Source organism: Bombina bombina, chromosome 5, assembly GCF_027579735.1.
Source record: "Bombina bombina isolate aBomBom1 chromosome 5, aBomBom1.pri, whole genome shotgun sequence".
Classification (NCBI taxonomy): domain Eukaryota; kingdom Metazoa; phylum Chordata; class Amphibia; order Anura; family Bombinatoridae; genus Bombina; species Bombina bombina.
Genome location: NC_069503.1, coordinates 6,160,641 through 6,184,623, shown reverse-complemented (window position 1 = coordinate 6,184,623; position 23,983 = coordinate 6,160,641). Strand labels below are relative to the sequence as shown.

The 23,983-nt window shown below is 42.5% G+C and overlaps 1 protein-coding gene across 1 annotated transcript in view; it reads right to left on the bottom strand.

Moving 5' to 3' along the window:
* The window catches only part of SLC4A2 (solute carrier family 4 member 2), a gene marked incomplete in the record, with an annotated part of 556,511 nt that overhangs the window by 285,431 nt on the left and 247,097 nt on the right, over positions 1-23,983 (bottom strand). Inside the window, 2 exon segments of the mRNA XM_053713254.1 lie at positions 18,544-18,724; positions 19,635-19,768. Of these exon segments, the coding sequence (XP_053569229.1) occupies positions 18,544-18,724; positions 19,635-19,768 (315 nt within the window).

Genomic DNA, 23,983 nt, shown 5'->3' with positions numbered 1-23,983 from the left:
ACCCACTTGACCCCTACAAAAGCTATCCTGTACACCGACTATGTTTACAGCGCTGTGGAATCTGTTGGCGCTCTACAAATACCTGATAATAATAATAATAATAATCCACCCAAGCAATGGCACAATCACATATGCTTCTCTGAACTCAACAATGACTCATGATACTAGATATTGTCATAGACCATGCTCATATAAGATGACCACCTAGTGCTCTTTACTGACCACCTCACTCACTATGTCCCTCAGTTATGACCACCTACACCTCCTTGCTCACTATGTCCCTCAGTTATGACCACCTACACCTCCTTACTCACTATGTCCCTCAGTTATGACCACCTACACCTCCTTACTCACTATATCCCTGTTATGACCACCTACAACTCCTTACTCACTATGTCCCTCAGTTATGACCACCTACACCTCCTTACTCACTATGTCCCTCAGTTATGACCACCTACACCTCCTTACTCACTATGTCCCTCAGTTATGACCACCTACAACTCCTTACTCACTATGTCCCTCAGTTATGACCACCTACACCTCCTTACTCACTATGTCCCTCAGTTATGACCACCTACAGCTCCTTATTTACTATGTCCCTCAGTTATGACCACCTACACCTCCTTACTATGTCCCTCAGTTATGACCACCTACAACTCCTTACTCACTATGTCCCTCAGTTATGACCACCTACACCTCCTTACTCACTATGTCCCTCAGTTATGACCACCTACAGCTCATTACTCACTATGTCCCTCAGTTATGACCACCTACAACTCCTTACTCACTATGTCCCTCAGTTATGACCACCTACACCTCCTTACTCACTATGTCCCTCAGTTATGACCACCTACACCTCCTTACTCACTATGTCCCTCAGTTATGACCACCTACAACTCCTTACTCACTATGTCCCTCAGTTATGACCACCTACACCTCCTTACTCACTATGTCCCTCAGTTATGACCACCTACACCTCCTTACTCACTATGTCCCTCAGTTATGACCACCTACAACTCCTTACTCACTATGTCCCTCAGTTATGACCACCTACACCTCCTTACTCACTATGTCCCTCAGTTATGACCACCTACACCTCCTTACTATGTCCCTCAGTTATGACCACCTACAACTCCTTACTCACTATGTCCCTCAGTTATGACCACCTACACCTCCTTACTCACTATGTCCCTCAGTTATGACCACCTACAACTCCTTACTCACTATGTCCCTCAGTTATGACCACCTACACCTCCTTACTCACTATGTCCCTCAGTTATGACCACCTACAACTCCTTACTCACTATGTCCCTCAGTTATGACCACCTACACCTCCTTACTCACTATGTCCCTCAGTTATGACCACCTACACCTCCTTACTCACTATGTCCCTCAGTTATGACCACCTACAACTCCTTACTCACTATGTACCTCAGTTATGACCACCTACACCTCCTTACTCACTATGTCCCTCAGTTATGACCACCTACAGCTCCTTACTCACTATGTCCCTCAGTTATGACCACCTACACCTCCTTACTATGTCCCTCAGTTATGACCACCTACAACTCCTTACTCACTATGTCCCTCAGTTATGACCACCTACAGCTCATTACTCACTATGTCCCTCAGTTATGACCACCTACACCTCCTTACTCACTATGTCCCTCAGTTATGACCACCTACAACTCCTTACTCACTATGTCTCTCAGTTATGACCACCTTGAACCCCTTAGAATGTAAGCCTATGGGCCCAGCTGTTTACAGATCGCTTCATAAGAGCCGACTACAACAGTGAAACTCTCGGCAGGGCCCTCTACCCACTTGACCCCTACAAAAGCTATCCTGTACACCGACTATGTTTACAGTGCTGCGGAATCTGTTGGTGCTCTACAAATACATGATGATGATGATGATGATAATAATAATCATCCACCCAAGCAAAGGCACAATCACATATGCTTCTCTGAACTCAACAATGACTCATGATACTAGATATTGTCATAGACCATGCTCATATAAGATGACCACCTACACCTCCTTACTCACTATGTCCCTCAGTTATGACCACCTACAACTCCTTACTCACTATGTCCCTCAGTTATGACCACCTACAACTCCTTACTCACTATGTCCCTCAGTTATGACCACCTACAAATCCTTACTCACTATGTCCCTCAGTTATGACCACCTACACCTTCTTACTCACTATGTCCCTCAGTTATGACCACCTACACCTCCTTACTCACTATGCCCCTCAGTTATGACCACCTACAACTCCTTACTCACTATGTCCCTCAGTTATGACAACCTACACCTCCTTAATCACTATGTCCCTCAGTTATGACCACCTACAACTCCTTACTCACTATGTCCCTCAGTTATGACCACCTACACCTCCTTACTCACTATGTCCCTCAGGTATGACCACCTACACCTCCTTACTCACTATGTCCCTCAGTTATGACCACCTACACCTCCTTACTCACTATGTCCCTCAGTTATGACCACCTACAACTCCTTACTCACTATGTCCCTCAGTTATGACCACCTACAACTCCTTACTCACTATGTCCCTCAGTTATGACCACCTACAACTCCTTACTCACTATGTCCCTCAGTTATGACCACCTACACCTCCTTACTCACTATGTCCCTCAGTTATGACCACCTACACCTCCTTACTCACTATGTCCCTCAGTTATGACCACCTACAACTCCTTACTCACTATGTCCCTCAGTTATGACCACCTACACCTCCTTACTCACTATGTCCCTCAGTTATGACCACCTACACCTCCTTACTCACTATGTCCCTCAGTTAAGACCACTTCCACCTCATTACTCACTATGCCTCTCAGTTATGACCACCTACAGTTCTTTACTGACCACTTCCACCTCATTACTCACTATGCCTCTCAGTTATGACCACCTTCACCTCCTTACTCACTATGCCGCTCAGTTATGACCACCTTCACCTCATTACTCACTATGCCTCTCAGTTATGACCACCTTCACCTCCTTACTCACTATGCCTCTCTGTTATGACCACCTACAGCTCTTTACTGACCACTTCCACCTCATTACTCACTATGCCTCAGTTATGACCACCTACTGCTCTTTACTGACCACTTCCACCTCATTACTCACTATGCCTCTCAGTTATTACCACCTACAGTTCTTTACTGACCACCTTCACCTCCTTACTCACTATGCCTCTCAGTTATGACCACCTACAGCTCTTTACTGACCACTTCCACCTCATTACTCACTATGCCTCTCAGTTATGACCACCTTCACCTCATTACTCACTATGCCTCTCAGTTATGACCACCTTCACCTCCTTACTCACTATGCCTCTCTGTTATGACCACCTACAGCTCTTTACTGACCACTTCCACCTCATTACTCACTATGCCTCAGTTATGACCACCTACTGCTCTTTACTGACCACTTCCACCTCATTACTCACTATGCCTCTCAGTTATTACCACCTACAGTTCTTTACTGACCACCTTCACCTCCTTACTCACTATGCCTCTCAGTTATGACCACCTACAGCTCTTTACTGACCACTTCCACCTCCTTACTCACTATGCCTCTCAGTTATGACCACCTACAGCTTTTTACTGACCACTTCCACCTCGTTACTCACTATGCCTCTCAGTTATGACCACCTACTGCACTTTGCTGACCCTGGAAACCTATTGATCATGTCTCTCAGATATAAACACCTACTGTTGTTCACTGTCCACCTTTACCTCCTTACTGGCCCTGATCCTTAGCTATTTTCACCTACTCCTTGTCAGGGTATTGCTGAGTGACATTATAAATATATATATGATAAGATAAAATAAGTATGTTATCTATTAAATATTAAACTTGGACATGCTAAATACCATTGCTAAATGCAAATCCATTTTGTCAAGATTCTGAAGCTAGACTCAGAAATCAAACCCCCTCTTTCTGACCAACTACACATCAGTGTTCAAAAGCAGACATCTATCAAATTAGGAGATATACATTTCAAAGGTTTCCTGCCTGAATAAGTTGATAATAAAGTTACCAACATAGCGAACCCCTGCAGTTAGACAGTCAGTCTGCAATGATCAGTTCTTTGAAGCCCAAGCCTTAAATCAAAGGTAAATGTTTACAGTTAAATGCTAATTATTCCTTGAGCCTTCTGAATACACAGGATTCCAGACATTACATCTCTATGAGAAGACCAAGAAAGTATTTTAAAACCTGTGTATTTTGGAAGCATAAGAGTGAAACTTTAAAACTCAAAAACTATTAAGAAATATGTCCCAGGTTTATATAATATATTAAATGAACATATGACTGTATATTTAAAATAAATAACATCTCCTTTGTTTTTCAGACCTGTGAGAAACCAGTGAGTTATTCCATAAATTATATTGTATTTGTGTTTCATTTGAAATAACATTATCAAGAGATATACTGAAATATATTTATATTAAAAGGGAATGAGAATCAAATAAATATATCTGTGTAATTAATTACTACAGAATTATAATTGAATGCATATAATATACTTAATATGATGTGAAGTGAATATATAACTGTATTTATATTAAAATGGAATAATAATCAAATGTAAATACAGCTAAAAGATCATTACATCTTTATCACATTAATATAATATATTTTGTAGTAAATAGAAATTATAAAAAATATTTTTTTAGCGATATTTAAAAAACATTTTTTTTAAAATTGAATTGGCGATTTAAGTTAATTAAATACTTAGCCAAAATAATAATGTCTGTTACTAGAAGATGAAATTTGCTCATCACGCAAATGCGAAGAATATTTAGAAATAGCCCATATAATAATAATAAAGTCCCTAGGAGAGCACAAGAAGTACCTAATAAGGTGTATGACACGCCTAAGATAATTTCATTCTTAAGCAGTGCAGTACCTGCATTCTCCAAAAGGGGGACCACTTCTATAATCGATCACTTAGAGGCCTATGAAGATGTGACTCTCTCAAAGTCTGGGGTACGGCATGGTTAAAGCTAAAGCTGGGGAACAGGGTAATAAGACACCCGTCATTATAGTGGATTTACCAACTGATCGTTTAATAATTGGTATTGATCTCCATAAGCGACTAAGTACCATAATTGATTGCATAAATAATGTAATTTGGTCACAAGTAAAAAGGACTATTAATTATGAACAGTCCAGCATACCTCACACCAGACATAACTGTCACGTGGTGGAAGAGAAGCCAGATGCTGTGGAGATTCATTTCAGGAATGACTCTATACCTGAAGTAACTATCCTACAAACAGATGATCAGATTCCCTTAAGTGACTCTGATGGTAATACTTTTAACATTTCGCCTCGAAAGATAGCCAATATTTCCATAGACGGCGATGTATTAACCATATCTATCCACAAGGGGATCCTAAATTCCCTAAAGGGGGAGATCACTCAATTCCTTGCAGAAATTGAGAGAATTAAGGATGATTTATTTAACCCTATGCAAGTGCATGACCTTGGAAAAACCAATTATGCTAAATTAAACTTAAAACAGGAAGCTAGCTACATAAGCGAAGAACCTAAGGTGATTAAATATCTTTCTCCCCAAGATCACTGGGTCCATGACCTGGATGACAATTCTGAAAGCTATAAAATCACAGCTAAATGTTTATTATCTATGTTCATAGGTAATAAATCAGCAAAACACCTGTTTTTAGTTTTAAATACTCCCCATAATCAAATATACATTGGCAATGATCTCTTACATAGATATGCCATACAAAAAGATTTAATTAACCTTTGCCACTGGAGCAGGTTAAAAGGGGGACACTGAAATATTTCAGGATGAAAACGCAGCCCTGAAATCAAACCAGCAGATGCCATATGCTGTAAATATGCAGGTGTCTAGTGATATTGTAATTCCTGCTGGTGCTGATACATTTATTTTACCCTTACAGGTAAAAACTTAAATTATGCTTACCTGATAATTTTCTTTTCTTCAGATGGAAAGAGTCCACAGCTGCATTCATTACTTTTGGGAATTCAGAACCTGGCCACCAGGAGGAGGCAAAGACACCCCAGCAAAAATACCTCCCCCACTTCCTCATAACCCCAGTCATTCTGCTGAGGAACAAGGAACAGTAGAAGAAATATCAGGGTGAAAAGATGCCAGAAGAATAAAAATAACGGATGCCCCACAGAAAAACACAGACGGGGGAGCTGTGGACTCTTTCCATCTGAAGAAAAGAAAATGATCAGGTAAGCATAATTTAAGTTTTTCTTCATAAATGGAAAGAGTCCACAGCTGCATTCATTACTTTTGGGAAAACAATACTCAAGCTATAGAGGACACTGAATGCTAAAACGGGAGGGAAAAAAAGGTGGCCCATTCTGAGGGCACCAGGCCTACAATCCCTACCCACAAAAAAAACCTGCTTCGTCCGAAGCCAAGGAAACTTTGGAAAAGGAAATGGTCCCAAGGACACTGACCCGCAGATAGTCCATAAGCCTTGCTAGAGACCGCAGAAAAAGACTCGACTGAGCCAACACGCCTCCAGGAGACACCATTGCTTAGAAGTCGGTCCCCAACAACACACCCCCTAATAGAGAAAGGGGCCAACTACCGTAAACTCCCAAAAGGCAGAAGACATAGAAGAAAAAAAATCAAGGATTCCCGAAAGGACCCTAAGTAGGGTGCAACAAGTTCCAAATAAAAATATGTAACCCCAAGAACCGAGCCAAGCTCCCAGAGACCTTAACCAGTCTCGAGAAACAAGGAAGGCAATGCCCAGACCCCAGATTGTACAGAAACCACAAGGTTAAGACCAGGATCTGTAACCGAGAAGAAAACTTCTTCTAAATACAGTGCAACCGCACCCTAAAGACAACTGAAGACAGAGTCCTCAAGTCGCAAGATAACTCTGAATATCGAAATATTCAGAAATTGAAACACGTGTAGCCAACCCAGATAAGCGAACCCCTGAGTCAACACCACACACCACAGTCATACCAGGATGACTCTGAAAATTGAAAACTTGCAGACAAGCAAAGAGCAGCTCAAGATAGATATCAAACACTAAACTGTCAGACTGCAAAACATCCACTAAGCAGTGGGCCCATCACAGGCTATCCAAAAGTCACCAGTCCTTCTCACATATCTTGAACATGGAGAAAGCACAGAACCTCAAGGAGGTTCACCGAAACTCAAATGACCCGAGGACGAACAACAGATCTCAGATCCTGCTCCAACACTGGACCAGCCCAAGCGACAGGCAGGTCTGAAAAACAGGGGAAACAAAAGGACCCCAATCACTAGCCCCCAGGGAAGGACTGAATGTGGTGAACTCGGCCACCCCACCAGAGCTCAGGTGCCAACCCAAAAAAACCTCCTTCAAATAGGTACTCTCAAGCAGAACCCCATAGGAGATGAATCATAAAAAAATGCAGTAGATCACTAAGAAGACCTAGCACAACCCTCTATGGCAGTCTCAACATGGAGACTTCAATCTCCACAGAGGGAACAGAACAAACCCCAGAAGAGCAGACTGCTCTCCTTTACAGGATAAAAACACCTGTTACAACCTCCTGCACACAGGACAGGACAACAACCCCTCCCGAGAGAGAAAACTCCCCCCTCCATAAGGAGGACAAACTACCCCCCCAAAGGGAAGAGCCTATATAAGAACAGCGCACATGCTCACAAGACATGAGCCATAGTCTGATGAAAACAAAAGCTGAATGAAAATCATCCAGACGTCCTGATGAACAAAGAAAGAACTCCCCCTGAAGGGGAGCATACATCATTTAAAGGACAAGGCAAGCCATAAGGAGCATATCCGAAAGTGCACAGAAAACCTGGCCAAGCTGCTAGCAGGCTCAACTAGCCAATCCTATGTTCCCTGGAAAAACTGGATTACCCAGAACCAGCTACAGGATCATAAGTTTCGGGACATCTAGAAAGATCCCAAACAAAAACTATAGGCCCAAGCCCCAGAATTGTGTAAAACACCACCACCCCAGGGAACACAAATACCCCGTCTGAAAGAATCAGACCTCACAGGGGAATAACCGGACTAACCCAGAGAACGGGGACAAGACTCACTCGTAAATCCCACCCAAAAGGAAGAGAACAACCCCTTGCAGGAGTCCAACACTCCAAAAAGGAGCTAGGGCACGACAGAGGCGTGCCAAAACTCTAGAGACCAAGGTAAAACATTGAGGACAAAGTCAACCGAAGAGCTAGTAGAACAAAGGCTAGTCTCCATATCTCCTCAGAGTACGTAACCAGAGGACCACACCCAAGGAAAAAGAATGCAGAGCATCCCAAACCCCAGTAGAAAAAAACCTCTAAGCGAAGCTCGGCGAAGGAGACAACACAGCCTAACGTCTGTGATAGGGAAACAACAACAAAGCCCTCCCCATAAGGCGGCCAAAACCGCTAAGGAGAAACAGACAAAGTCCAGAAATCTCGACCCGAAGGAAGAGAACCTCAAAAAAGGAACAAGTCCAAAAAGGACAATTCCAAAGAGCCCCTGAAAGGCAAAACCGCTAGGAACCGGTGGCAAGGATAAGCAAAATATGGGTTACCTGCATGCATAGCAAGAGATGGTGGTAGGGAACTCGCCACTCGGGGAACAGAACCCCCAGAGGCGGACGGCTCAGTGGCTCCTTGATTCCCCGATCCCGAGGAATTGAGCACTCTAAAACGGCATTCGGAACATAACTGATAGGCATGTATCATCCGGGCCAATTCGTATTCTTCACAAGAATCTGAACTAGAGACTTCCGTCTCCACAATATCAGAATACTCCATAACCGGGTACTGAATACAAAAAAAACGGACCAAATAAGAAAAATGTAAGCAGCACCTGACACCCACAATGGCTGGGGCACTCACCACCTCCTACGAACCAGACACCAGCGGACCAGAATTTTTCCATCGCCATACGGACAGGAATGCGGAAATGGAGAGGCAAAACGTGACCACGCCCGATCAGCAGGTGAACCGTACTGTCCAGAAAAAGCACGTCAGACCCTAAAAGCCGCGTCACTTCTAAAAGGCCGTTTTGTTCCACAAAGCCATGAGCCTAAGTAACACTACACATAAGCAGGTCGAATCACATAACAAACATGATTAAAAAAAAACCCCTGTTCAATAACCCCCCTCAGGAGATATTAACCCTTGATTCCAAGATACAAAAGGAGCCTCACTGAGACCCTGAGTTATAGTTCGTCATGAAAGGTGGTAGCCTCTCGGGAAAACATTTGTATTACAATACAATCATGATGAAAGTAAAATGAAACGCTCTTACAGGAATCTACGCCGTGGAACAGTAACACGGCCCTTCAAGTGTGACAGATAGTAGCATCTCCTCTGCCATGGACTTGAGAGAAGAAAGCAGGCAGCAAAACTTGTCAACGCTGATTGCTTGTGGAGCTGTTAATATGAGTTGGGATGGTTTCGCAGAAAGACTCTCCATGCATCTTCAGACTCTTTCATCCATCCTCTCACTGAGCTCCAATCCCATGCCGAAGAGTATTACCTCCTGGGACGAAAAGAATGACTGGGGGATTAGGGAAGTGGGAGGGGTATTTAAGCCTTAGGCTGGGGTGTCTTTGCCTCCTCCTGGTGGCCAGGTTCTGAATTCCCAAAAGTAATGAATGCTTTCCATTTATGAAGAAAAAGGGGCCAGAAATTAAAAACTTCTGAAGCATTAATTTGCATCTCCCAGAGAATGCAAAATATGGGTATAACAATGACACATACTCCTATGGTAAATACTGGAACTATTCCCATACATGTTATCGTGCATAACATGACCCCACAGGGTATCACCTTATCTAAGGGAACTACCATAAGATATGCTCTGGAATCCAGTTATTACACTTTTGGATTCCATAATAATTCAATCGGGCTAATACCTGAAAGGTACTTAACTAAAGAACAGTTAATATAACAACCCTTTGCATCCATGCCAGAAGGATTATTCACAATTCAGTCTATTTACTCTTTCAGCTCAGAGGAAGGCATCTGTAAAATTGAAGAAGCCTCTCAGGTATTTGATCAGCCGATCAGAGAACAAGAATACCCCAATACACAGAATCCTGGGGGGTAATGTAAATTATAATCAAGGGGACCTCACATCTAGGCTTGAAGAAGCCTATGAGATGGGACAGCCTGAAATCTTTCCTGGATTTCAGCAAATAGTCGAAGAGCAAATCTCCTTAGCTAATGGCTGTTCCAGTGATGATGAACGCCAACAGCTATGAGAACTCCTGATGGAGTACAAGGATATTTTCGCTAGGGATTCTTATGACTGTGGGACTACAGACTTGCACATTGCAAGAATACAAACAGATCCCGATGCGCCACCTGTCTTTGTTAAACAATACAGACTTCCTTTAGCCTCATATGATTCTCTTGCAGAAACCATAAAGAACTTGGAAGAAAGGGGTATCATACGACAGGTGCACAGCTCTTAAAACAATCCTATTCTAGGTGTTCTTAAGCCCAATGGACAATGGTATTTGTGTGCTGACTTAAGACAGCTAAACAAACGAGAATACATGCTATATAGAATGTCAGACAAATGATGTGCAGTCTTGACTTATGAATGACAACGAATGGAAGTTAAAATTTAACTTTTATTGGAAGCGCAATTAAAATAGGAAAAACACACATTAAAAACACTCTTAGGAGCCTATTGGAAATGAAATAATAGTATTGAATAAATTGGAGCTGGATATGGCTGTTGGGACAAAATTTGAACCACTTTATTGTAGATATATAGTTAAATCCATCATTGACATAGAATACCTTAATGTTGTAGCAGAGCTAAGAGAGTTAGTTACCCCAGTAACCTGCACACAGTGATTTAATGAAACAGTATCGTTCTCTTGCTAATTCAGAGGTGTAATAGGCCAAATTATATCTGTGCACTGAGGAACAAGCTAGATAAAAGCCTTAACACAATTTAGGATATAATCGTGTGTTGACTTAGACTCAAGTGTCTGTATGTTGGATATAGAAAGTGATAGCATCTGAACAGTGCTCGAGTCATAAAAATAAATACTTCCACATGTATATACTGGATTGTACCAAGTTGATTCTAATACACGTCTGCAGTCAACTTGCTAGTAAGAAGTAACTAGCTTGATTTGAGACTAGCCCGCATGAAATAATATACCCTGTTATCAGTATAAACTGGTCTAGACATTGGGAGGTGACTAGCATTTATAAACTCCGCTCACACCGGCTCACAATTCAAACACACAGCAACAGATAGAAAAGCACATCAGCTAAGCTCTATCTGTAAATAGTAGCTCCGATGTTGGTGCATATAATAATATTCATGTGTAACAGTATTTACAGTGTATCAGCAGATCTGCTTATATAGCCCCGCAATTACCCACCAACTAACATATAGAAAGCAAGTTAATTGAGGCTGTGGATGCCCCCTAAATTGTATTGTCAAATAAACACTAATATCGTCCAGTTCGTCAGCCAACAAAAAGTGGTTCAATATTGGAAAATATAAAAAGGTCTTTGCGCGATCTTATATTCTAATTAGCCCAGCTTCCAGCCACTCCGTTCAAAGTTAAAGTAAATAGGCTGCCTAAGGCATACTAAAAATACAGGCGCTCCTAGGACTCCTCCCCAGTACCCTAACGTTAGCTATATAAGCAGATCTGCCTGATACACTGTAAATACTGTTACACATGAATATTATGCACCAACATCGGAGCTACTATTTACAGATAGAGCTTAGCTGATGTGCTTTTCTATCTGTTGCTGTGTGTTTGTGAGCCGGTGTGAGTGGAGTTTATAAATGCTAGTCACCTCCCAATGTCTAGACCAGTTTATACTGATAACAGGGTATATCATGTGATGCGGGCTAGTCTCAAATCAAGCTAGTTACTTCTTACTAGCAAGTTGACTGTAGACGTGTATTAGAATCAACTTGGTACAATCCAGTATATACATGTGGAAGTATTTATTTTTATGACTCGAAACCCTGTTCAGATGCTCTCACTTTCTATATCCAACATACAGACACTTGAGTCTAAGTCAACACACGATTATATCCTAAATTGTGTTAAGGCTTTTGACTGCCTCGACAGTGTATCTAGCTTGTTCCTCAGTGCACAGATATAATTTGGCCTATTACACCTCTGAATTAGCAAGAGAACGATACTGTTTCATTAAATCACTGTGTGCAGGTTACTGGGGTAACTATCAGCCAGGAAAGGGTCTAACGCTCACTTCCAAGCCGCGACTTTTCCATACCGCAGATCCCCTTACGCCAATTGCGTATCCTATCTTTTCAATGGGATCTTCCTAACGCCGGTATTTAGAGTCTTGGCTGAAGTGAGCGTTAGAAATCTAACGACAAAACTCCAGCCGCAGAAAAAAGTCAGTAGTTAAGAGCTTTCTGGGCTAACGCCGGTTCATAAAGCTCTTAACTACTGTGCTCTAAAGTACACTAACACCAATAAACTACCTATGTACCCCTAAATCGAGGCCCCCCCACATCGCCGCCACTGTAATAAAAATTTTTAACCCCTAATCTGCCGACCGCACATCGGCGCCACCTACATTATACCTATGTACCCCTAATCTGCTGCCCCTAACATCGCCGACACCTACATAATATTTATTAACCCCTAATCTGCCCCCCCACAACGTCGCCGCTACCTACACTTATTAACCCCTAATCTGCCGACCGGACCTCGCCGCCACTCTAATAAATGTATTAACCCCTAAACTGCCGCACTCCCGCCTCGCAAACCCTATAATAAATAGTATTAACCCCTAATTTGCCCTCCCTAACATCGCCACCACCTAACTTAAAGTATTAACCCCTAATCTGCCGACCGGACCTCGCCGCTACTATAATAAATGTATTAACCCCTAAAGTCTAACCCTAACACCCCCCTAAATTAAATATAATTTTATTCTAACAAAATAAATTAACTCTTATTAAATAAAGTATTCCTATTCAAAGGGACACTAAACCCAATTTTTTTCTTTCGTGATTCAGACAGAGCATGCAATTTTAAGCAACTTTGTAATTTACTCCTATTGTCAAATTTTCTTCATTCTCTTGGTATCTTTATTTAAAATGCAAGAATGTAAGTTTAGATGCCGGCCCATTTTTGGTGAATAACCTGGGTCATTCTTGCTGATTGGTGGATAAATGCATCCACCAATAAAAAAGTGCTCTCCAGAGGTCTGAACCAAATAAGAAGCTTAGATGCCTTCTTTTTCAAATAAAGATAGCAAGTGAACGAAGAAAAATTGATAATAGGAGTAAATTAGAAAGTTGCTTAAAATTGCATGCTCTATCTAAATCGAGAAAGAAAAAATTTGGGTTCAGTGTCCCTTTAAAAGCATAAACCCTAATATAGCTACAATACAACAAATAATTATATTGTAGCTATTTTAGGATTTATATTTATTTTACAGGCAACTTTGTATTTATTTTAACTAGGTACAATAGCTATTAAATAGTTATTTACTATTTAATAGCTACCTAGTTAAAATAATTACAAAAATTACCTGTAAAATAAATCCTAACCTAAGTTACAATTAAACCTAACACTACACTATCAATAAATTAATTAAATAAATTAACTACGATTACATACAATTAAATAAACTAAACTAAATTACAAAAAAACAAACACTAAATTACAAAAAATAAAAAAAGATTACAAGAATTTTAAACTAATTACACCTACTCTAAGCCCCCTAATAAAATAACAATGCCCCCCAAAATAAAAAAAATCCCTACCCTAATCTAAATTAAAAAAGTTAACAGCTCTATTACCTTACCAGCCCTTAAAAGGGCTTTTTGCGGGGCATGCCCCAAAGAAATCAGCTCTTTTGCCTGTAAAAAAAACACACAATACCACCCCCAACATTACAACCCACCACCCACATACCCCTACTCTAACCCAAACCCCCCTTAAATAAACCTAACACTAACCCCCTGAAGATCTCCCTACCTTGAGCCGTGTTCACCCAGCGGGGCAACGATGGACCAAAAGAAGACATCCGGAGCGACATCCGGAGCGGGCAGAAGAGGACATCCGGACCGGAAGACATCTTCATCCAAGCGGTATCTTCTATCTTCATCCATCCGACGAGGAGCGGCTCCATCTTCAAGACCTCCGGCGCGGAACATCCTTCTTCAACGACGACTACCCGACGAATGAAGGTTCCTTTAAGTGACGTCATCCAAGATGGCGTCCCTCGAATTCCGATTGGCTTATAGGATTCTATCAGCCAATCGGAATTAAGGTAAGAAAAATCCTATTGGCTGATGCAATCAGCCAATAGGATTGAGCTTGCATTCTATTGGCTGATTGGAACAGCCAATAGAATGCAAGCTCAATCCTATTGGCTGATTGGATCAGCCAATAGGATTGAACTTCAATCCTATTGGCTGATTGCATCAGCGAAAAGGATTTTTTCTACCTTAATTCTGATTGGCTGATAGAATTCTATCAGCCAATCAGAATCTAAGGGACGCCATCTTGGATGACGTTTTTTGTAATTTAGTGGGTTTTTTTTTTGTAGTTTAGTTTATTTAATTAATTTATTGATAGTGTAGTGTTAGGTTTAATTGTAACTTAGGTTAGGATTTATTTTACAGGTAATTTTGTTATTATTTTAACTAGGTAGCTATTAAATAGTAAATAACTATTTAATAGCTATTGTACCTGGTTAAAATAGATACAAAGTTGGCTGTAAAATAAATATAAATCCTGAAATAGCTACAATATAATTATAATTTATATTGTAGCTATATTAGGGTTTATTTTACAGGTGAGTATTTAGCTTTAAATAGGAATACTTTATTTAATAATAGTTAATTTATTTCGTTAGAATAAAATTATATTTAACTTAGGGGGGTGTTAGGGTTAGGGTTAGACTTAGCTTTAAGGGTTAATACATTTATTATAGTAGCGGCGAGGTCCGGTCGGCAGATTAGGGGTTAATAAGTATAGGTAAGGTAGGGGCGACGTTGGGGGGGGCAGATTAGGGGTTAATAAATATTATGTACGTTTCGGCGATGTTAGGGGCAGCAGATTAGGGGTACATAGGTATAATGTAGGTTGCGGTGGTGTACGGAGCGGCAGATTAGGGGTTAATAGTGTAATGCAGGTGTCAGTGATAGCGGGGGCGGCAGATTAGGGGTTAATAAGTGTAAGGTTAGGGGTGTTTAGACTCGGGGTTCATGTTAGAGTGTTAGGTGCAGACTTAGAAAGTGTTTCCCCATATAAAACAATGGGGCTGCGTTAGGAGCTGAACGCTGCTTTTTTGCAGGTGTTTTTTTCTGCCCAAACTGCCCCATTGTTTCCTATGGGGGAATCGTGCACGAGCACGTTTTTCCAGCTAGCCGCTACCGTAAGCAACGCTGGTATTGAGAGTTGAAGTGGCGGTAAATATGCCTGTACGCTCCCTTTTTGGAGCCTAACGCAGCCCTTCAGAGAACTCTAAATACCAGCGTTGTTTAGAAGCAGCGCTAGAAAAAAAACACGCATAGCTAACGCACCCCTTTGGCCGCAAAACTCTAAATCTAGGTGTAACTTTCTTAGCTCTGCTACAACATTAAGGTATTCTAGGTCAATGATGGATTTAACTATATATCTACAATAAAGTGGTTCAAGTTTTGTCCCAACAGCCATATCCAGCTCCAATTTAATCAATGCTATTATTTCATTTCCAATAGGCTCCTAAGAGTGTTTTTAATGTGTGTTTTTCCTATTTTATTTGCGCTTCCAATAAAAGTTAAATTTTAACTTCCATTCATTGTCATTCATAAGTCAAGACTGCACATCATTTGTCTGACATTCTATATAGTATCTCTTCCTGGACACCAAACCTTCCTATTACCATATAAAGTGACACAGTTCACTAATTATAAAGGAAATCATAGGGGTATAGTATTCTTCTATAGTAGTGCCATTGGTTTTCCTTCTGTCTTCAAACGAGAATACATGTCTGGCCATACAATGACCAGTGCCTAGCGCAGATGCAGGGATCTAAGATATTCTACCAGTTCAAGGTCATGCCGTTTGGGATGAAGAACGCTCCAGCTACCTTCCAGGATGGTGGATCACCTACTGGATGGTCTCTAGGACTATGCCTGCGCATACCTGGATGACATCGCCATCTATAGTGACACCTGGGAGGTCCATTTGGTCCACCTAGGCGTCATTTTATATCACATCAGGGCTGTCGGTCTGACCCTGAAGTCAGACAAATGCACCAAAGGATGCTCGGAGGTCCAGTACATGTGCCACCAAGTTGGCTGTGGAAAGCAGTGGCCGGAGCCGGCCAAAATTGAGGCAGTGGCGAACTGGCCAACCCCCAAGACCAAAACAAAAAACTCCTAGCTTTTCTAGGAACAGCTGGGTATTACCGTAAATTTGTCCCCAATTACAGTGCCCTGGCCAAGCCCCTGACCGACCGAACATGCAAGTGACTTCCCCGACAGGTCCTGTGGTCCCCAGAATGTGAGACTGCCTTCCAGAGCCTCAAGTCTTCCTTGATCTCTGCCCCTGTTCTAGCCGCTTCTGACCCCACCAAACGTTTGTGTCCACACAGATGCCTCCATGTTCGGGTTAAGAGCAGTCCTAAAGCCAGATAGATGAGGAAGGGCAGGACCACCCCGTAGCTTACATCAGCAGGAAGCTATTGCCCAGGGTAGTAGGCTATGCGGCGGTGGAGGAGTGCCTGGCCCTAGTGTGGGCCCTTAAGAAACTGCAGCCCTACCTCTATTGGAGGCCTTTCACCCTTCTTACGGCTCATAACCCCCTCGTATGGCTCAACAGAGTGTCTGGTGACCATGGACGATTGCGTTGGTGGAGTTTAGCCCTGCAGCTCTTCAACTATGACATTCAGTACAGGCCAGGAAAGAGCAATGGAATCGCTGATGGACTTTCCCGGCAAACTGAAATGGAATAGCTCCTCGGACAGCCCCAGGCCGACCCATGTGTGGATCTAGCCGGGTCTGCTGTCACGGATACTGGGCTGCAGGGGTTAAACCTCCACCCCCCTACTACCTCACCCCATCCTGTTTCTAAGCGGATTTGTGCTTTTGAGAGCAACTGCGATCTCCCAGACCTTGGATTTACTTTGTTTGTGGGTCACACATCATCAGAAAAGAGCTGGTCCCTGACCGCCTAGTCCCTATCGGGCCGACCGGGCCCCTGGAACTGGCGATCGGCCACATAGTCCCGCGTCCCAGGTGTCCCTTACCCCAGGTTGCTCCAGCTGCCCCTTGTCCCAAAGCTCCGCTCTCTTGGGAATTGTTACCTCTTGGGGAGGGCAAAAGGTGGGGTGATTGCCGGAGGGGAGCTCCCTTGGGAACCGGAGGTTCCAGACCCCTCTCCACAACCCCCACTCCCCAATGGCCTTCCCGGTGTAGGTTTAGTCACCCATAGCTCCGGCCCCAAGCTATGGATCACATTGCTTTTTGGACTATAGAAGCTGGGGACCGAGGGCTTCCCAACGACACCCTGGAAGTGCCACTGCTGTACTGGGATAACCCCAGAACCACCATCTTTATACCACTGGACACTATGGGACAATGGACTCTATGGATGGCGCCAGCATGTCTGGAGGGGAGGGAATAGCGGGAGATTTAGGGGACTGATAAGACTCTTATCTTGATGAGATTGTGTATATAAACTGTGTGTTTTCCCAATAAAAGTTCTTCTTGTTTCACCTAAATGCTAGTCTGTCTAGTTATTTGGGTGGGCTCTTGCTATAATCTCTCTTCTCTGCTACATAGCGGCAGGTTCCAGGGGTTGGAAAGATCCTTTGGTGGAGCTACCCAGTCGGGGTAGCCGGGTTCCGTCACAGTTATTTTAAATTTTTAAAATACTTTAGAAAATAAATTAGACTTCATGCTAGATTAATTGGCATATGTTGAATTGGTAGAATTGTGTAACAATCTCTGGGTCTAAGTGAAGTATATTAGATTATATTGGGTTGAAAATAGTTTAATTATATTTTTCTGAAAGTTCTCTTAGATTAAATGAGATTTGGTAAGATTTATGTTGAAGTATCTTGTTATATTGTTAACTAAGCACTGTTAAGTTAGTAGTCCATATTTTGGCATTGGACTAAGTGTTGCTGGCTAATTATAACTCGTTCTAGTATAATTCCTGTGTTATGTTTAATAAGCGATTCATTTGGAATTAAGGTTAATTTATAGAAATATTTTTATAGTTTGCTTTGTATAGAATATTGTAACAACTAAACATATATATTAATTAATACGCTATTTACTGCCTAAATATAATCATTGTGTACTGATCAGAACTTTGGAAATATTGTTACGTAAATATATAATACGTTAGAGGTTACCACTGAAATAGAGTATAATTAATATTGTAACCTAGGTTATACTGTTAACTGATCACTTCCACCTCCTACTGGCCATGCCCTTTAGTTATGAACGCCTACTCCTTTTAATTAGCCCTGCTCTACAGCAGCCAATGGACATCTCATTGGACACCCCTCACCATGTGACAGTGTGCGTCTAAGTTCCAGTAGGCTGCGGAAGCTGAGTGAGGCTACATGTGGTTTCCCCCACTGGTCCGTTTCTGCCTCCACATCCTCCTCAAACTTTATCCAGCGAGCCGTCTCCTTCCACTGCATCTCCTGGTGCTTGTCCATAACTAACTCATTGAGCTCCACAAACACCTGAGGAAGACCACGAAGAGACAATGGCTATCGAGATGCGTTTAGAGAGGTGATATAGAGTAATGTGTAATAGAGAGTAGATACAAATGAATAGCCAGAGTAATGTGGGGAGAGTAATTGTCACACACCCGTCTCCCTCTTTCTCGTCACACACCCGTGTCTCTCTCGCACTCTCTCGTCACACACCCGTGTCTCTCGCTCTCTTTCTCGTCACACACCCGTGTCTCTCGCACTCTTTCACGTCACACACCCGTCTCCCTCGCTCTCTTTCTCGCCACACACCCGGCTCTCTCTCTCGTCACACACCCGTGTCTCTCGCACTCTCTCGTCACACACCCGTGTCTCTCGCTCTCTTTCACGTCACACACCCGGCTCTCTTTCACATCACACACCCGTGTCTCTCGCACTCTCTCGTCACACACCCGTCTCCCTCTTTCTCGTCACACACCCGTCTCCCTCTTTCTCGTCACACACCCGTGTCTCTCGCTCTCTTTCACGTCACACACCCGTCTCTCTCGCTCTCTTTCACGTCACACACCCGTCTCTCTCCCTCTTTCTTGTCACACTCCCGTCTCTCTTGCTCTCTTTTTCGTCACACACCCGTGTCTCTCGCACTCTCTCGTCACACACCCGTCTCTCTCGCTCTCTTTCACGTCACACACCCGTCTCTCTTGCTCTCTTTCTTGTCACACACCCATCTCTCTTGCTCTCTTTTTCGTCACACACCCGTCTCTCTCGCTCTCTTTCTCGCCACACACCCGGCTCTCTCTCTCATCACACACCCGGCTCTCTCGTCACACACCTTGCATAGCTAGCCAAAGACCCTGCTCTCTCACATTACATACCCCTGCCTCTCAGATATCGCTTGCACACTGATGATGTGTCGCATAAATAGCTATTACTCTCTCACCTCGTGAGGTTGTAAGGACACACTCTTGTGCTGCTGAAGACGCTCTCTGTGTTCCTTGTTGATGTGGATAACTTGTGCTTTGTTTTTGCGAACTAGATGTCTCCGCACAGCTGGCAGATCTTCAAACCGGTGACCTGAGGGTAAAAGGAGAGTTAAAGAATAAATCACAGGGAAGACACAATAAAGGCAGAAATTAAGGGTTTAGACTAATATTAAAGAGAGTTAGAGAATGTAAGGGAGAGTCGCACACAACAGAGAAACACGAGGGAGTGTCCAGGGCAATGGAGATATGTGAGAGACAGTCACAGAGAATCTTATGAAATGTAGGTCCAGTGACATGTCACAGAGAAAACACACGAGAGAGAGAGTCACAGATAATACACACACAAGAGAGAGAGTCACAGAGAATACACACACAAGAGAGAGAGTCACAGAGAAAACACACACACGAGAGAGTCACAGAGAAAACACACGAGAGAGTCACAGATAATACACACACAAGAGAGAGAGTCACAGAGAATACACACACAAGAGAGTCACAGAGAATACACACAAGAGAGAGAGTCACAGATAATACACACACAAGAGAGAGAGTCACAGAGAAAACACACACACGAGAGAGTCACAGAGAAAACACACGAGAGAGTCACAGATAATACACACACAAGAGAGAGAGTCACAGATAATACACACACAAGAGAGAGAGTCACAGAGAATACACACACAAGAGAGAGAGTCACAGAGAATACACACACAAGAGAGTCACAGAGAATACACACACAAGAGAGAGAGTCACAGAGAATACAAACACAAGAGGGAGAGTCACAGAAAATACACACACAAGAGAGAGAGTCACAGAGAATACACACAAGAGAGTCACAGAGAATACACACACAAGAGAGTCACAGAGAATACACACACACGAGAGAGTCACAGAGAAAACACACGAGAGAGTCACAGATAATACACACACAAGAGAGAGAGTCACAGATAATACACACACAAGAGAGAGAGTCACAGAGAATACACACACAAGAGAGAGAGTCACAGATAATACACACACAAGAGAGAGAGTCACAGAGAATACACACACAAGAGAGTCACAGAGAATACACACACAAGAGAGAGAGTCACAGAGAATACAAACACAAGAGAGAGAGTCACAGAGAATACACACAAGAGAGTCACAGAGAATACACACACAAGAGAGTCACAGAGAATACACACACAAGAGAGAGTCACAGAGAATACACACACGAGAGAGTCACAGATAATACACACACAAGAGAGAGAGTCACAGAGAAAACACACGAGAGAGTCACAGATAATACACACACAAGAGAGTCACAGATAATACACACACAAGAGAGTCACAGATAATACACACACAAGAGAGAGAGTCACAGATAATACACACACAAGAGAGTCACAGAGAATACACACACAAGAGAGAGAGTCACAAAGAATACACACACAAGAGAGTCACAGATAATACACACACAAGAGAGAGAGTCACAGATAATACACACACAAGAGAGAGAGTCACAGAGAATACACACACAAGAGAGTCACAGAGAATACACACACAAGAGAGTCACAGAGAATACACACACAAGAGAGTCACAGAGAATACACACACGAGAGAGTCACAGATAAAACACACAAGAGAGTCACAGAGAATACACACACAGGAGAGTCACAGAGAATACACACACAAGAGAGTCACAGATAATACACACACAAGAGAGTCACAGATAATACACACACAATAGAGAGAGTCACAGATAATACACACACAATAGAGAGAGTCACAGAGAAAACACACAAGAGAGAGTCACAGATAATACACACACAAGAGAGAGAGTCACAGAGAATACACACACAAGAGAGTCACAGAGAATACACACAAGAGAGAGAGTCACAGATAATACACACACAAGAGAGAGAGTCACAGAGAATACACACACGAGAGAGTCACAGAGAATACACACACGAGAGAGTCACAGATAATACACACACAAGAGAGAGAGTCACAGAGAATACAAACACAAGAGAGAGTCACAGAAAATACACACACAAGAGAGAGAGTCACAGAGAATACACACACAAGAGAGTCACAGATAATACACACACAAGAGAGAGAGTCACAGAGAATACAAACACAAGAGAGAGAGTCACAGAAAATACACACACAAGAGAGAGAGTCACAGAGAATACACACACAAGAGAGTCACAGATAATACACACACAAGAGAGAGAGTCAGAGAACACACACAAGAGAGAGAGTCACAGAGAAAACACACGGGAGAGTCACAGAGAATACACACACAAGAGAGAGAGTCACAGAAAATACACACACAAGAGAGAGAGTCACAGAGAATACACACACAAGAGAGAGAGTCACAGAGAATACACACACAAGAGAGAGAGTCACAGAGAAAACACACAAGAGAGTCACAGATAATACACACACAAGAGAGAGAGTCACAGAAAATACACACACAAGAGAGAGAGTCACAGAAAATACACACACAAGAGAGAGAGTCACAGAGAATACACACACAAGAGAGAGAGTCACAGAGAATACACACACAAGAGAGAGAGTCACAGAGAATACACACACAAGAGAGAGTCACAGAGAATACACACACAAGAGAGAGTCACAGAGAATACACACACAAGAGAGTCACAGAGAAAACACACACAAGAGAGTCACAGAGAAAACACACACAAGAGAGTCACAGAGAAAACACACACAAGAGAGAGTCACAGATAATACACACACAAGAGAGAGAGTCACAGAGAATACAAACACAAGAGAGAGAGTCACAGAAAATACACACACAAGAGAGAGAGTCACAGAGAAAACACACACAAGAGAGTCACAGAGAAAACACACACAAGAGAGAGTCACAGATAATACACACACAAGAGAGAGAGTCACAGAGAATACAAACACAAGAGAGAGAGTCACAGAAAATACACACACAAGAGAGAGAGTCACAGAGAATACACACACAAGAGAGTCACAGATAATACACACACAAGAGAGAGAGTCACAGAGAATACACACACAAGAGAGAGAGTCACAGATAAAACACACAAGAGAGTCACAGATAATACACACACAAGAGAGAGAGTCACAGAAAATACACACACAAGAGAGAGAGTCACAGAGAATACACACACAAGAGAGAGAGTCACAGAGAATACACACACAAGAGAGAGAGTCACAGAGAATACACACACAAGAGAGAGAGTCACAGAGAATACACACACAAGAGAGTCACAGAGAATACACACACAAGAGAGTCACAGAGAATACACACACAAGAGAGTCACAGAGAATACACACACAAGAGAGTCACAGAGAATACACACACAAGAGAGAGAGAGTCACAGAGAATACACACACAAGAGAGAGAGAGTCACAGAGAATACACACACAAGAGAGAGAGTCACAGAGAATACACACACAGGGGAGAGAGTCACAGAGAATACACACACACAGGGGAGAGAGTCACAGAATACATACACAGGGGAGAGAGTCACCGAGAATACACACACAAGGGAGAGAGTCACAGAGAATAAATACACAAGGGAGAGAGTTAATAAGAAGAGAGAGTCACAGAGAATACACACAGGGGAGAGAGTTGCAGATAATACACACACAAGAGAGAGAGTCACAGAGAATACACACACAAGAGAGAGAGTCACAGAGAATACACACACAAGAGAGAGTCACAGAGAATACACACACAAGAGAGAGTCACAGAGAATACACACACAAGAGAGTCACAGAGAAAACACACACAAGAGAGTCACAGAGAAAACACACACAAGAGAGTCACAGAGAAAACACACACAAGAGAGAGTCACAGATAATACACACACAAGAGAGAGAGTCACAGAGAATACAAACACAAGAGAGAGAGTCACAGAAAATACACACACAAGAGAGAGAGTCACAGAGAAAACACACACAAGAGAGTCACAGAGAAAACACACACAAGAGAGAGTCACAGATAATACACACACAAGAGAGAGAGTCACAGAGAATACAAACACAAGAGAGAGAGTCACAGAAAATACACACACAAGAGAGAGAGTCACAGAGAATACACACACAAGAGAGTCACAGATAATACACACACAAGAGAGAGAGTCACAGAGAATACACACACAAGAGAGAGAGTCACAGATAAAACACACAAGAGAGTCACAGATAATACACACACAAGAGAGAGAGTCACAGAAAATACACACACAAGAGAGAGAGTCACAGAGAATACACACACAAGAGAGAGAGTCACAGAGAATACACACACAAGAGAGAGAGTCACAGAGAA